The following is a 15,040-nucleotide window of genomic DNA, read 5'->3' on the forward strand; positions in this document are numbered from 1 at the left end:
TATCTTGAGAGAATGTAACTCCATTCGTAAAGATTCATAATAAGAGGTAATTAATTTGAAGTCTCTAGGAAATCTTCTCTACCAGAAATCCCCTGTGCTTATCATAAGCTTAGGTAGATACCTTTTTGTTGTTGTTCAGTCACTTAGTCATGTCCGACTCTTTGTGACCCCATGGCCTATAGCCCACCAGGCTCCTCTGTCCTTGGAATTCTCCAGGCAACAATTCTAGAGTGAGTTGCTGTTTCCTTCTTCATGGGATCTTCCGGACCCAGGGATTGAACCCTTGTCTCCTGCATTGATTTGTGGATTCTTTCTGAGCCACCTGGGAAGCCCAGCGATACCTTTTAGCTAACTTTAATATGACAAATGTAGTGTTTTAACATTTTTCTTCATTATTATTTCTTTTTACTTTTAAAGAAGAAATATCCTAATTTTGATCTGTTTACTCAAGAATACTGAAATTAGTATTGTAACTTAAAAATAAATGGGATAATATTCTATGATTTTATTACTTTCTGATGATTGTTTCATTTGAAAAAAAAATCTTGGTTAGGTAAGAAAAAAAGTAATAATTCCTTTAATTGTTTTAAAATTAGACCATAGCTCAGTGGCGCAAGTCAGGATACCAGGACATGCCAGAATATGAAAATTTCCGCCACCTTCTGCAAGCTCCAGTGGATGATGCCCAGGAAATCCTTCACTCCAGGTTTCCAATGCCGAGATATATTGACACTGAACATGGGGGCAGTCAGGTAATACTCTTTATTTGTTTGCATGTGTGTTGCTGATTTTGCAATGAGTTGTTCCTATTTGCCTTCTGATGTTAGTTTGAATAGACTGCTTCACCAGGCAAATGAAAATGAAAGAGATGGGCAGATGGTTTCCAGAGGAAGGTGTGCTTTCTTCTTGCCTCAGTTTGAGAGCAGAGCAGTTAGATCATTGACTAGCTGACTACAGGTGGTGGTTTCTCCCATCTTCTTCCTCCAGCTCAGCTCTAGTAAAGAGCCAGGGTGGTGTTTTGGTGATATGCCAGCTTTAGTTGAGCAAGTAGATATGAACAACTTAGGAAGTGATTTAGTGTACTTTTCTCAGATCTCTTTGTTTACTGACAAAGTCTATGAATATGAAGTTTGTGGTAACATAATTTTTGTTTTCCTCATTCTGTCATTTCACTTTTCTAAGAAAATGTCATGTAATAGGAAAGCATTGGCATTATAAAAAGGTGTGTAATTTTTAGAGTTAATGAGGGTTAAATAAGGTACATATTCATATAGCCCTTTTTGGCCTTACAGAAGACTCAATTAGGACCCCATACCATACACTCATTTTTTTTTTATGTTTTAAAAAAAAATTTTTTTTATTTATTATTTTTGGCCACACTGGGTCTTTGTTGCTACACAGGCTTTTCTCTAGCTGTCGTGAGCAGGTCCTGCTCTGTCGTTCTGGTGCACAGGCCTCTCATTGAGGGGCTTCTCCTGTTGTGGAGCATGGGCTCTAGCGTGTGCAGGCTGTAGTAGTTGGGGCACATGGGTTTAGTAGTTGTAGCTCCCAGGTCTTAGAGCACAGCCTCTGTAGTTGTAGCACACAGGCTTAGTTGCTCCGTGGCATGTGGGGTCTTCCCAAACTGGGGATTGAACCCATGTCTCCTGCACTGGCAGGTAGATTCTTTACCACTGAGCCACTAGGAAAGACCAACTCTTCAATCACTTTTACTGCTGCCTTTTAATTCTTATTAGAGGTATATAAATTAATTATAGGTCATTGTAAGTTTTTTTCACTTGTTCCTAGAAATTACAGACCTTGCTTTGTTTATTGATATATCCCTAGTGCCTAGCACAGTATTACAAAGTAGGAAGTAGATATTAGTAACTATTATTCAGAAATGATAGCAATTATTATTAGGGTTTTACTATATTTATAATAGAAGCTACTATACCCTATTGAGAATTTGCAAAGTTGATAACACTTTACATAACTTCTCTCATTTGATTCTCTAGCAGTCCTATTATTATTTCCATTTTACGGATAATAAAACTGAGACTTAGGTTACTTGTGGCCAAGGAAAACTGTAAATGGAGAAATTGGGATTTGAATCCAGGTGTTCTTTAGAAGTAGAAAAAGATTTTGTATGGGTACTAAATTTCAAATGATAGGACTGTCTTGTTCTTTTAATGTGAAATAATAATTTATGAATTATTCTCTCATTGATGTCTCACCACATGTAGTGCTATATTCCTTTTTAATTTTAGTTATTATTTCATGATGATAAGGCATAGTGGGTAGATGGGCAATGTGTCGGTCAAGTGCTCTCATGGAATAGCCTACAGTTTGAAAAAGTTTGAGAGTCATTGTTTAAAGTGAAAGAACATGTAGAGACTTTGAACCTTTGGAGATTTTGCACCTTTGTTGATGTTTCAGACAAGGTGTTCGGCAAATGTCACACTAACTTTGTCATAATTGTTGCACACATACTCTCTATATGCTGAGTTTTGAATTCTACAATTTGTATTTGTTACTGTAAATGTTATTATGTATGTTTGATTTGGAGAGGTTACACTTATTTGTAACATATAGTGGCCTACATATTTCAAGATTTATCTCATTTTTTAAAGTTTCATTTTAATAAAATTAATTTTATGAAAATATATTACATAGAATTGATTTTATATGGCATAATGTATTTGTTTAGCCTGTATTGACCAAATCTTATATTTGATGGATAATATTATTTCTTCTTTGCTTTTAAGGCTCGTTTCCTGCTTTCAAAAGTTAACCCCTCACAGACTCATAATAATATGTATGCCTGGGGACAGGTAAGTGTAAATAGCAGGTCGTAGAAATTATTTCTTTGTGTTTTTTATAGTTCGTTATTTTAGTGAAAGCTACATTTTTTGCCTTTGTTTTTGGCAATGGTTTCTGTTGGAAAAGTAATTTTAAAAAAAAAGAGGTGAAAATAGAATTAGCATTTGGTGGCACCACAGAAAATACAAAAGTGATTATATCAAATATATAGAACCCTTTCATATTTCAAGCTTAACATGTTTCCCTTGAGACAAAAAACAATAAAGTGTATAATAAATGAACTAGAAGGTGATGATTCAGACTTAATGCTCGGCTGTGAGCCACAAAAGGCCACAGTATGCTCGGAGTGATCAGGGATTGTGGTTGAACAAGAGAGGCTGGAGGCCTGGACATCATTATTAATATATTTTAATTTGGTAGAGATTCTACCTCTTGATACACTATTATCACCACTTAGCAAGTGTCCAATCTGCAGGACTCTATATTGGTTTCTTCAGGATCCCAGCTCTCATCCCTGCCTTTGAAGAGCTTGTAGTCTAGTATTAGAAATAAAACACATACCTAAGTCGTTAAAAATACAAGGCAGATTGAGTTGTGTGCTTTTAGGAAAATTTAAAGTCTTACGGGGAGATAGAGGAGAAGGAGGGGAAAGGGTCACATGATGGCAGAAGAAGAGATGTTTCCTTTAGAGTGCTTATTATTACAATAAGTAGAAATTGTGTGAGGAATGGAATTCTAGGTAGGCGACAGTGTGGACTAAGATAAAGAGTATATGTCAGGATGAATAGTAGAACAATAAACTGGAAATGTAGTTGTGCAGTCAGTTATGGAGGCTCTTGAATACCAGGCTGAGGACTGAGGAGCTGAGTCTGTATTTGCTAAGTTATGGAATGTCATTGAAGGTTTTTGGCCAGAGGGCCAGTTTTGACTCTTGGATAATATAGTTGAATCTTAAGATTAATTGGAAGCAGTCTGTAAGTTGGAACTTTCTGCTGAAGTAATCCAAGTGAGAGAGAAAGAAGATGAGATGGTGAAAAGGAATAGATTTGAGTTATATTTCGAGAGGAGACTCAGTGAGATTTGATTAGCAGTTGCAGGAAAGTAAAGCTTACTCTGGGGCCAGACAGCTGTATGCAAAATCTGAATTCTGATTGGATTCTGGATTAGAGCAAACAGCTTATAAAGAACACAGTTAGGATGATTTGTGAAATATATAGACTGTATGTCAGATACTAGTATAGTAATAAATTTCTTAAGAGTAATAATGGTGTTGTGGTTATATGGGTGATTGTCCTTGATCTTGGGAGATATATCCTAAAGTGTTCAGGGATAAAATATTGTGATGTCTTCAACTTGCAAAAATGATTCAACAAGAAGAAAAAGAAAAGGAATAATAGATACAAACATAAAATGTGGCAAAATGTTCATCATTGATTTTAAGTTTAGCACTATGTTGGTATTCATTGTACTTTTTTTCTAAGGTTTGAATTTTTGAAAAGTAGTTGAGGGAGAACAAGGTAGTAAGGAGTTTTGAGCCTGGGTAACTGAGGAGAGCATGTGCCAGTAAGAATGAGAGTGAAAAGAAAACATTTTAGACCTTGAGTTTGAGATACCATCTAGATGCCCAAATGAGTAGGCTGTTGAAAATTTGGGTTTGGTGGTCAGGGCAAGGAGTAGACAAGTGGTACTTAAAGCCATCACAGTGGATGGTTGTCCTAGGAGAGACCACAGAGGCAAAGGCAGGATGGAAGCACAGGTGGTAGGAGTATTTTATATGTAATCAGAGAAGTGGAAGGAAAACGGGAGGAACGCCATGTCTTAAATGGTGAGGGAGCACTTTATAGAAGGAAGAAGAAGGGAGTAACAAACCCCGAGATGCTGCAGGTTCTTGGTTTGAGGCAGTTATTTGTGCCCTTGCCAAGCAGTTTTAATGTAGTCATTGTGTAGAGGAGAGATTGTTAAGGAATTAGTGAGTGGTGAAGAAGTGGAGGTCATTAAGTATAAATGATTCTTTTGCAAATTTAGCCTGAATGAATAGTAGAAGGATGATTGTTATTAGAGTAAGGGCACAAAACTTATTTGTAGACTAAGTGTAAGGAGCTGATGTCGGGGAGACACAGAAGAATGGTGTATGGATGTTTAAAATCCTCAGAAGGAGACAGTGTGATCACATTATGTGGAGTTTAAGCACTGGTAGGGAGGCAGGACATTTCTTTCTGCAAAAGCGAAGAGTGAGAAAAAGGGTGAAGACGGGAAGATTCTGAGGTGCAGAGAAAAACTCATTGGAGAAGCCTGTTTCTTTTCAGTAATTATTTCCTGGAGTGAGAAATGCTGGGGTTAAGGACTAGATAACAGAACAGGTTAAAAACAACTATAAGGAATATAAGAAAACAATAGAGGATGAATAAAAGACTTACAGCAGTGATGAGGGTCCATTTTGTTTACTAACAATTTCTTGAGCATGGTTCCATAATGTTCTTTAGCCATGCTGTGTAGTTAGGCATTGCATCAAAGATGAAAGAGCTGGGGCTAATTTAGGACTAGAGGTAAGAAAGATGACATAGCAAAGAGAGTAGAATATTTGAGAGCATTGTTAAACAACTGACTATGGGGCCCAGGCTGGTTAGAAGAGAAATAAAGCAATAATTGGAATTCAAGCCCTTTTTTTTGAATCGAGTGAGTGAGTGAGTGAAAGTCACTCAGTTGTGTCTGACTCTTTGTGACCCCATGGACTATACAGTCCATGGAATTCTCCAGGCCAGAATACTGGAGTGGGTAGCCTTTCCCTTCTCCAGGGGATCTTCCCAACTCAGGGATCGAAGCCAGGTCTCCTGCATTGCTGGTGGATTTTTTACCAACTGAGCTATGAGGAAAGCCCTTTGAATATAGAGGTGCCTCAAAAGTTTGCCTTGAATTCTCTACATTTTAGAGAATTTTCTCTGGGTGATTGCATCCATTCCTGTGGCTTCAGCTTTCATTTGAGTCTAACTTGTAAGTCTCCATCTTTGATTTGGCTTCACAGTGACCTGCAGACTGGAGTTTCTACAACCACCAGGTGCGGAGCACTTGAGTTTCCTGTAGACATTTCATACGCAGCATGCCCCAAGTTGAGCTCTTTTATACCATCTTGCACTTACTGACTTGCAGGGTTTTTACAGAGGAGCACACCATTCTCTCAATTGCCAGGGCTTGGAACTTTAGTTATGTACATTTTCTCCCTTCTGCCCCTAATTATTGACTTATTTTCCCTGGCCATTCCCTCCTTTCCCCGCCACTAATCAAGGTCAGGCCCTTGTTACTGTCCACATAGACTGTTGGAATTACCTGCTGGCACGGCTTTAGCCGTTTCCTCCCATCTTGGCACTGGTCAGAGTGGTCTCCCTAAAACAGTTCTAAGTCAGAGCACTGTCTGGAAGTCTTTAATAACCCCCTGTTGAGTTACTGAAAACTCTGTATTGCTATTGAGGGTCCTTTGTGGTGTGTTTCAACTTTGCCCACTTTTAGCTACTATTTAGTCTTCTTAATCAAACTAATCTTCTTACTGCACTCTGAGTATGCTTAGCATGTAACTTGCTCTGTCACTGCTTGTCACACATCGCAGCCATCCCTCAAGGCTCAGTTTACTAGCTCCATGAAACTTTTTCTGTGATTGTATGACTGGATATTGTGGAATATCCCTGACCCTTCATTCCCCCTCTCTTTCCCCATTCATTTCTGATGCCACTTATTTTTCCTGTTAGAATATAAATTACTTGAGGGTAATAACTGTGTCACTTTCATTTTTTACTTTCCACAGTACCTTAAACATTAGCACATATTGACTATAATACATCTGGACAGGAAAATAGAGGTTAGAGTAAGGAAGTCTGTGGAGATGCTTTAGGAGTTAAGAAGCTTTTGTGATATAGATAGGTAAATTGAGTCCATGGTCTAAAAGTCCTGAAAAGTGAGGAGGTTTTTTTTATAGCAAGGAAAGGAACTTACTCCTGGAAACTGTTCAAAGGGTACATAGCACATGCAAGAAAAATTTATCTCCACCTAATACATGTATGTATAGATTTTCAGTATCATCCCTCACCGTCTTCCACTTGGCGGGAGGGAACAAAAAGCTAAGTATAATACTGTGAGGTGGAACTTTGGACTACAGCCTGTCCATGAGTTAGCCTTTCTTTTATACTTTAGTCAGTTGAGTATTGGTTTTGGTTCTGGATCCCACAAGTTAAGAGGAACTTCACAAGAAAAGAAAATCACAAGAATATAGAAAATATAGCACCAACAAAGAAAGTTAATGAAATTCAATAGTAAATAATCAGTATGAAGGGGAAGTTAAAGGATACTTTAAAACAGTATTCATCAGGGGTCATTTATCAATTGCCCGTAGGGATTAGGTGAACAGATGAGTGAAACTGGCTGCATATAAGAGACCCTGTCAGTCTCAGTGTCAAAAAGCAATATCTGAGGGCAGGGGGCTATGGCAGACTAGGGTTTATGGGGAGAGTCCACAGATCTTTTTCTAAAGGGAGTAGTTGTTCCTCCCCTCCAGATGACTGTTGGTGTTCATGTAACTCAATTAACAAAGTGTTGTGAGCTCACGTTATGAAGTCCAAATAAAACATATCTCCTTGTGGCTGAATTTCTGCATTAAGAAAGCATGGTTTAGTTCTTGGAAATAATGACTTGTTCTTTGTTTTGGGGGATTTAAATTACAATGTGGAGATGTAGATGGAAGGCTTATAAAGAACCTGTTGATCTGGCTTAAATGTTAGAGCTCTTGTTTATGCCTCTAATGTTCCTATTTCCAGGCAGTAATAATTAAGTTCCAGTTTAATTATTATAGATTATATTATTATAACCTATGGGCAAATTGAGGTGAAAAACCATCATGGATGTATTTTTAAAGAGAAAAAGGGTACAGTCAAAAAATTGAGATCAGTCAACTGGAAATATTTGATAAGATTGAGTTGAGCATTAGTATTTATCATTTCAAATAAGATCACAGTATATAAATTAGAAAACCCATATATATTTTGTCTGGTCTAGGAGAAATAGATCTGGGACTGGGTGAATTGAGGTGGAAAGGCATCAATCCATGTGTCATTCTGAGCTGGTAGTTGAAAATTCTGCAAGTTACTGAACTTCCCTATGCCTTCTTTTCCTTATCTATTATAGTGTTTAATGACACATACTTGATATGCCCAGTAATAGTCAGTAAATATTAGTTATTAGTTTTCCTTGTTATCACTGGAGAAAACAGTCTCTCTCTAAAGATATTTAAGATAGGAAAGAAAACCTAAATAATATAACCTATAATAATTAAACTGAAACAATTATTACTGCCTGGAAATAGGAACATTAGAGGCATAAATAAGAGCCCTAACATTTTAAGCCAGACCCTGAAGGAAGGAGATCATTTCATTGGGTGAATATGATGGAGAAGGAAATCCCAGGCCAAGGAACAAACATGCATATTGTTTATCTTATTCATTCACTCATTCATTTATCCATCCACCCATCCATCTATTCAATTTTGAAAGCCATCATCTTTGGAGAAACTTAAATATGCTTAGTTGTCATTAAATGAGTTCTTTTTATTCATTTGATAAAACCTTGTTTAAATATTTGCAATCATTCAGTTAAATTATATCCTTACACTATGTGGTGGTTTTAATTACGTTATCAGGTCTGTCTCTCCTTAGGTTATTTTATAAAGATTTTTCCTCAAAGAGGCAGTTAAAAGCAGTTTGGATTTCTTCTCATTATTACATTTTAGAAAATATAATAATCTTTTCCAGAAATGCATCTGGTTTAGGAAAATTTAGAAATTAGTCACAGTTATACCTTTGGGGGAAGCTGGCATTTGATCTTATCTTTTATGAATAGACTCTTATGAAAACAAAACAAACTCCTTTTAGGTTGGTTCCAAACTGTTTGAGAGATCTTTCAGTCTGTGTTGAATTAGTTCATGTGTCTAAAAACAATGAAATTTTGGTCTGATGTATTTTTTAATTTTTTTTTTGGTCTGATGTATTTATATCAGTGTTTCTCAGTCTTTATATTTTGTTAAATTTGAAAGCATCCCTTTTTTGTAATGCTGTTTGAAATGTCAAAATTAAATAAATGTGATAATTATAAGTAAGAAAGAAACCAAGAGACTAAGGTTTTTCTTGACAATGACTTTTATAAGAGAAATTATGTTAATTTTTTAATAGATAATAATAAACTGAATCTACACTGTTTTACTCATTACACTAAGATTTTCATAAACTCTTATTTATGAAAACACTCTTGTGAGGTGAGTACTGTTAATGTTATTTTTCAGAAGAGGAAATTGACACTTAAGTAGATTAAGTAACTTTTCCCCAAATCACATAAACTGTGACAAGGGTTTGGATTTGATCTTAGGTCATTCTAACTCCAGAATATGAATTTTTAACCATTAAGCTAAATTGATGATTGAAATTTAGGGAGTTAACATGATAGCCAAGCATTTTGCTAAAAATGATGAAATCTAATACCTTAGTTTTCTTTTTGTCAAGAATCCAGTGTGAGTATTATCCATGGATGACCTGAAGGGGGCGCCGCCGCAACACTGCTTCTGTGGTGGTGCTGGAGGCCTCTGTTGCTGTAGTGCTTCATATACTAAATGATGGAAAACTTGGCCCTTTCTGCCCAATCCTGGGTGTATGTTAAAGAGAAAAAGGGTACACTTGAAAAATTGAGATCAGCCAGCTGGAAATTTTTGATAAGATTAAGTTAAGCATTTAGTATTTATCATTTCAAATAAGGTCACAGTATATAAATTAGAAAACCCATATATATTTTGTCTTTACTAGGAGAAGTAGATCTGGGATTGGGTGAATTGAGGTGGAAAATGTGTAAGGTGGAAAAAAAATCAGGTATAATTACAGGAAGAAGAAAAGGGAGCTATTGGCTTATTACTAGTTTAAGTCATATTTTTGATACCTTACTTCCTGTGTTAACTAGGAGTGTAGAATAAGAAGTATTTCAGCCTATAAAAGAATAGATTTTCTAAAATAGATACTAATGTTTAGGCCAGCTGCATGTGTCAGGTATTGTTCTATTTTCTTTATACACTTTCTTTATACACTTTAACTCATTTAATCAATAAAACAACCATGTGCAGTAGATTCTGTTCTTACCTGTATTTTACAAACAAGGAAACTAAGACTCAGAGAGGTTAAGTCACTTCTTCAAAGTCATACAGGCAGTAAGCAGCCGAGCCAGGATTTGAGCTCAGTCTGTCTGGCTCCAGTCTCTAAGCTCTTAATTCCAGTGCTGTTGTCTCCCTTTGTTATGTAGTTTTTCAAATTCTTATGAATTCACATATGAAAACATAATAAAATTGATTTTCCTTTATTCAGGAGAGGTTATGGCATGTCTGTGGCTATACCAGATAAGAACCACAAGAGCTGTAAATTCTTATCTCATGTTTGCCACTAATTTGCTGATATCCTCTGAAAATTACTTAATTTCCTTATTTTAGACTTTTATATATACCTATAAATAAATTGGATATCAGGTGAAGAATTTAAAAATCCAGATATAAAATACTCCAGGAAACTTTCTTGCTACAATAAAATTTCATTATTAGTGGATTGGATTACTAAGATCATTTCATCAACACAGTTTTTATTAAAATAGAAGTCAGGAATTTTCCCAAACTCTTGTTAGTTACATAGAACCCACAAGAATCAATAAAAATGACTTGAATGAAAATATATGTATGTTTTATTTAAAACATGATATAAATTCTCTTCCTTCCAGCTGGCAGTTCTGCTAAAATATGTGTAATTGAAATTTTATTTTAGTAAACAGGCAGCAGTGAAGGAGGCTTACTTCTTAGTAGAGATAAAAGCACCAGTGCATTCAAGACAAATTAACACGTTACTACTTTAAAGACTAAATTGGATATGGAGCTGTTCTAATGCCAACTGATGAATTGCAGTAAAAATCTGACTCTGACCTCTTGGGGTTAGTGCAGACCCCAAAAGTTAAAGGACATGGTCCACCCAAGACCTACCCTACTTCAGATGCCAGCCAAAAGTCGAATCCCAGGTTATCCACATTTCCGACCAGCTGGCTCAAATCTATGTGTGGAGGGTGGTGAGAAAGGGAGAGTGGTAGGATGGGAGATGGGTGGGTGGGGTGGATAAGAGGTTCCCACAACCCCCGTCAGGTTTGGAAATTCCCTAGAACAACTCACAGAACTCAGAAAAGCACTGTATTTATGATGACAGTTTTATTATAAAACTGATAATATTGTAAAGTAATTAGCCTCCAACTAATAAAAATAAATGAAAAAAAAACTGATAGTAATTCCTTTTCCCATGGAATTGGGGTTTGTCACCCTCCCAGTTGATGTATTGATGTATTTATTCCTCAAATAGGAATCTCCACTTGGCTTTGGTATCCAGTGGGTTTTTTTTTTGCTTTTGCCTTTGTTTTGTATGATGGATTGAAAATCTAGCCGCACCCCCCCCTCCCCAGCCCCCGCCCCCTCCCCCCACCACTCCATCCCTTCCTCCCTGGAGGTCAGGCTCTCTTAAAGCCCAGCGGTCTAATTACATGGTTGATCTTTCTGGTGACTGGTCCCTATCCTGAGTCATCTCATCTCACAGCATAAACTAGTGTGATCTGAGGGCTCATGAATAACAGATGCTGCTGTCAGGTGATTCCAAGGATGTAGTCTCCCTCTCAGGAATCTGGGACAAAGACCAGTCAGATTCTTTATTATACAAGAACGTAGACATTGTTCTGCTTAAAATGATTTCCTTGTCTATTTTTTTCTTTTACACATTTGCTTATACATTTTAAGGTATCATCCTGTGTTTTTAATTATATAAAATATCTTCCTTTTCTTCTAGGAGTCTGGAGCACCGATTCTTACAGATGATGTTAGTTTGCAAGTGTTTATGGATCACTTGAAAAAACTTGCTGTGTCGAGTGCTGCTTGATGTGCTGAACTTATTAAGATTGAGAAGATGAACTAGTATTTATTTCTTTTTTTCTCTTCAGTCAATCTGTGGGAATCAACAGAGAGATCTCTGTAGACTCTTTTTGTATTAGTATGGTTTGAGACAGCATTTGGAAAATGTTCATGTTTGTAGATTAAGCTAGAATATAAGAGCAATACGAACAAATTTGTTTTCCTTGCCACAGTATTATAACTGGTTTTAGAAATTTGAGGTCTTTATAACTTAATTATGCTAAAAAGTAAAAATAGTCTGCCTTGCACTACAGGGATATAACTCATTTGTATGTTTGGAGACAAATTCAAAGTGGCACTGAATGTTCCTGACTCTGAAAACTTGTTTCTTAATTTTAACCAGAAAGTAAACAAAATCATCAACAATAATGATAAATGTGAACATTTTTCATTGAATATTTTTCCATGATATTCAGCACTTATGTATACACTTCTGTACTTACTCTGTTAAGGCAGATTTATTTTTATGATGACTTGTTTAGAAATTATTTGACTTTATATATGGTAATTTTCATGAAGATAATTTAATGTTTTTGGCCATTTGAAAAAAATAGTTTAGAGATGAAAGTTTTTTTGGGTGACAATTCCATAATTGATAACATGTGAAATTCCCACAAAGGACCCAACTATGTGATTAAACATATTTTTTTTAATAAAGGGAAATAGAAAAGAAATAGTTTCGTCACAGTACATTTTAGAAAGGCTTTGCAGTAAAAAGACTATTGTAACTTCTAAACCAAATTTAATATTCATTGCATGCTTTTGTTTTTCTGAGGTAAGTTTTTATTATATCCTTCAGTATTTTAAACTCTTGGGAGTTTACACACTACTTTCTGTTTTTGCTTCCATTTTGTGAACTGTATTAAGTTGTAGTTCTTATTGAAACAGTATTATCTAATATTTTGTTGAATTTTATCATGTGATGATGCTCAGTTCTCTTTTGATTTATTCATTAGTATCATTCACTTTTACCTTTTAAAGTTTACTTGTAGCAGATGTTTACATTGCTAAAGCCAGATATGTTTGACGATGAAATTTACATCAAGTACTGCAATAAAAGGTGGTGCTACTATATGGGCTTAGAAGGACTCTGCAGTGATTGTATTTGCATGGACACAATCATTTGATGGTAAAACAGATACTTTAAATGGATTGTTTATATGTTTTATTTGATTAGAGTAAATAAATTGCTCTGTTCCATTTTATTTGAACTATGATAGGTCTAAATACCAATAAAATATACATTTTCTCTGTTTTCCCGCTTATTTTGAAATCTAGTAAGCCTGAAAAGCCTAGTATAAAATTAAAGCATTTATAAAACCTGCTATTGATGGATTAAAAAGTCGCTTATTAAAAAAAGAATAACATTTTTATTGAGTTTTAATTCACCTCACACAATTCACTAGTTTTTAAATATTCATGGAGTTGTGTAGCTATAACCATAATCAATTTTAGAGCATTTTCATCCCCCAAGTAGTTATTTGTTTTTGCTGTCAGGCCCTGAGAAGAGTCCCTGTGATGATGATACATGTTTAGTTGGTCTGCCCCTTTAACTTGGGTCCTTCAAGAATGTATTGTTATTTCTTCTCTTGAGTGATGAGTTGGTACTTACCCCTAAACTGTCCTCATTACAGCTCAGAGAACTAAAGTGTTAATACCTCTGTATTTAAGGGGTAAGGATGAACAAATATATCACCATATCCTTTTAACTTACCATTTGATAGAAATCACCTGGATTATTTTTTAGCTATTACTAAATTGCTAGCTATTTAAATAGACTTGAAGGAAGAAATGTTAACCCTTTCTATGAATTTAGAGTGGATTGTGAATATTTGCTAAATCATGAGCAGCACTGAGAAGCTTTGGTGTGTCCAGAACTGTTTGGGAATTCATTCTTGAACCTACTTACCCTTGGTGGCCTTATCTCTAAAAATAAATTTAGATCTCATCTATGCACAGTTATAGTTTGTTGTAACAGAATAAATTTATTCTTTTATTGGCTGATTGCAAAAGCGATCTGATATTTTCTCTATCCACTTCTCCACTTAATAAACTTCCATCTCATATTTCCTAGCCCAGACTGCATGTAAGGAATGTGCTTGTTGTCCAGAGCAGACCAGAAACCAAGGAATCATTTTCAACTCTTCCGCTCCTCAACATCTTTAGTAACCAGATTGTACCAATTCCAGCTCTTTAGTATCTCCCTAATCTGTTTTTTTTTTTTTAAGTTTAAGTGAAGTTGCTCAGTCATGTCCAGCTCTTTGCAACCCCATGGGCTGTAGCATACCAGGCTCCTCCGTCCATGGAATTTTCCAGGCAAGAGTACTGTAGTGGGTTGCCATTTTCTTCTCCAGAGGATCTTCCCAACCCAGGGATCAAACCTGGGCCTCCCATATTTCGGGCAGGCGCTTTACCCTCTGAGCCACCAGGGAAGTCACTGTTCACTGTTCTCCATTTTACTGCTATTGTGCCTTCATCATATCTCACCTGGTTTGGTGAAATAGTTTTCTAACCAGTCTGCTTTCCCCAGTCTCTCTTTCTCCATCTCTTCAGTTCACTGAAACCTGGGTTATGATTATGTCATTCCCTCTGCCCTCCTAATAAAATCCAAACACTTTGACCTGTATACTATATACCAAAACTATAGCTCTCCCTAGAAATAGTACAAAGGATGCAATTGAAAAGGTAGGGCTGGAGGGTGGTCTCTAGTTCTACCTAAGCTTTAGTCTTTAGGTGTGGTGTTTGGGGTCAGTACAAAGATGGGAGCAGATGTGTTCTTTACTGGCAGCTACAGATTAAGTGCTATGGCTTATTGCACTGGGCTTAAAAAAAAAAGAACATATTTTTTTTGTTATTTTTCAAGCAATACTGAAAAATTAGGATTGTTTTCTAATGTCTATATTTTCCCTGTTTCTGATGTACATGCATACATACTTCTTGTACTCTTATATACTTGGTTTGTATTCATTTTGAGCATTTTATCAAGTAATTTCAGAGATATTTCTATTTTTTGTTTGCTTTTTAATAGTCTATGAAATTAATACCTTCTCCTTTCGTATGTGCCTTGTCCCTTTTTTGTTAAACATATTAAAACAAAAGCTTGTCTAAGTTTAACATATTATCTGGTGACTATAATAATAGGCATGCAATAACACGTATGTAATACTGAAGTTGGAGAAGGGAATGGCAACCCACTCCAGTACTCTTGCCTGGAAAATCCCATGGACGGAG

The 15,040-nt window shown here is 36.0% G+C and overlaps 1 protein-coding gene across 1 annotated transcript in view; it reads left to right on the plus strand.

The window, feature by feature from the left end:
- Nucleotides 1-13,064, plus strand: part of SEC23A (SEC23 homolog A, COPII coat complex component) — a 57,952-nt gene extending 44,888 nt beyond the window's left edge. Inside the window, exons 18-20 of the mRNA XM_020916574.2 lie at nt 597-752; nt 2,748-2,813; nt 11,688-13,064. Of these exons, the coding sequence (XP_020772233.1) occupies nt 597-752; nt 2,748-2,813; nt 11,688-11,777 (312 nt within the window). The 3' untranslated portion in view covers nt 11,778-13,064. The remainder of the gene's footprint in view (nt 1-596; nt 753-2,747; nt 2,814-11,687) is intronic.
- The last annotated feature ends 1,976 nt before the right edge of the window (nt 13,065-15,040 follow it).

This window comes from Odocoileus virginianus, chromosome 16 (genome assembly GCF_023699985.2).
Source record: "Odocoileus virginianus isolate 20LAN1187 ecotype Illinois chromosome 16, Ovbor_1.2, whole genome shotgun sequence".
Taxonomy (NCBI): domain Eukaryota; kingdom Metazoa; phylum Chordata; class Mammalia; order Artiodactyla; family Cervidae; genus Odocoileus; species Odocoileus virginianus.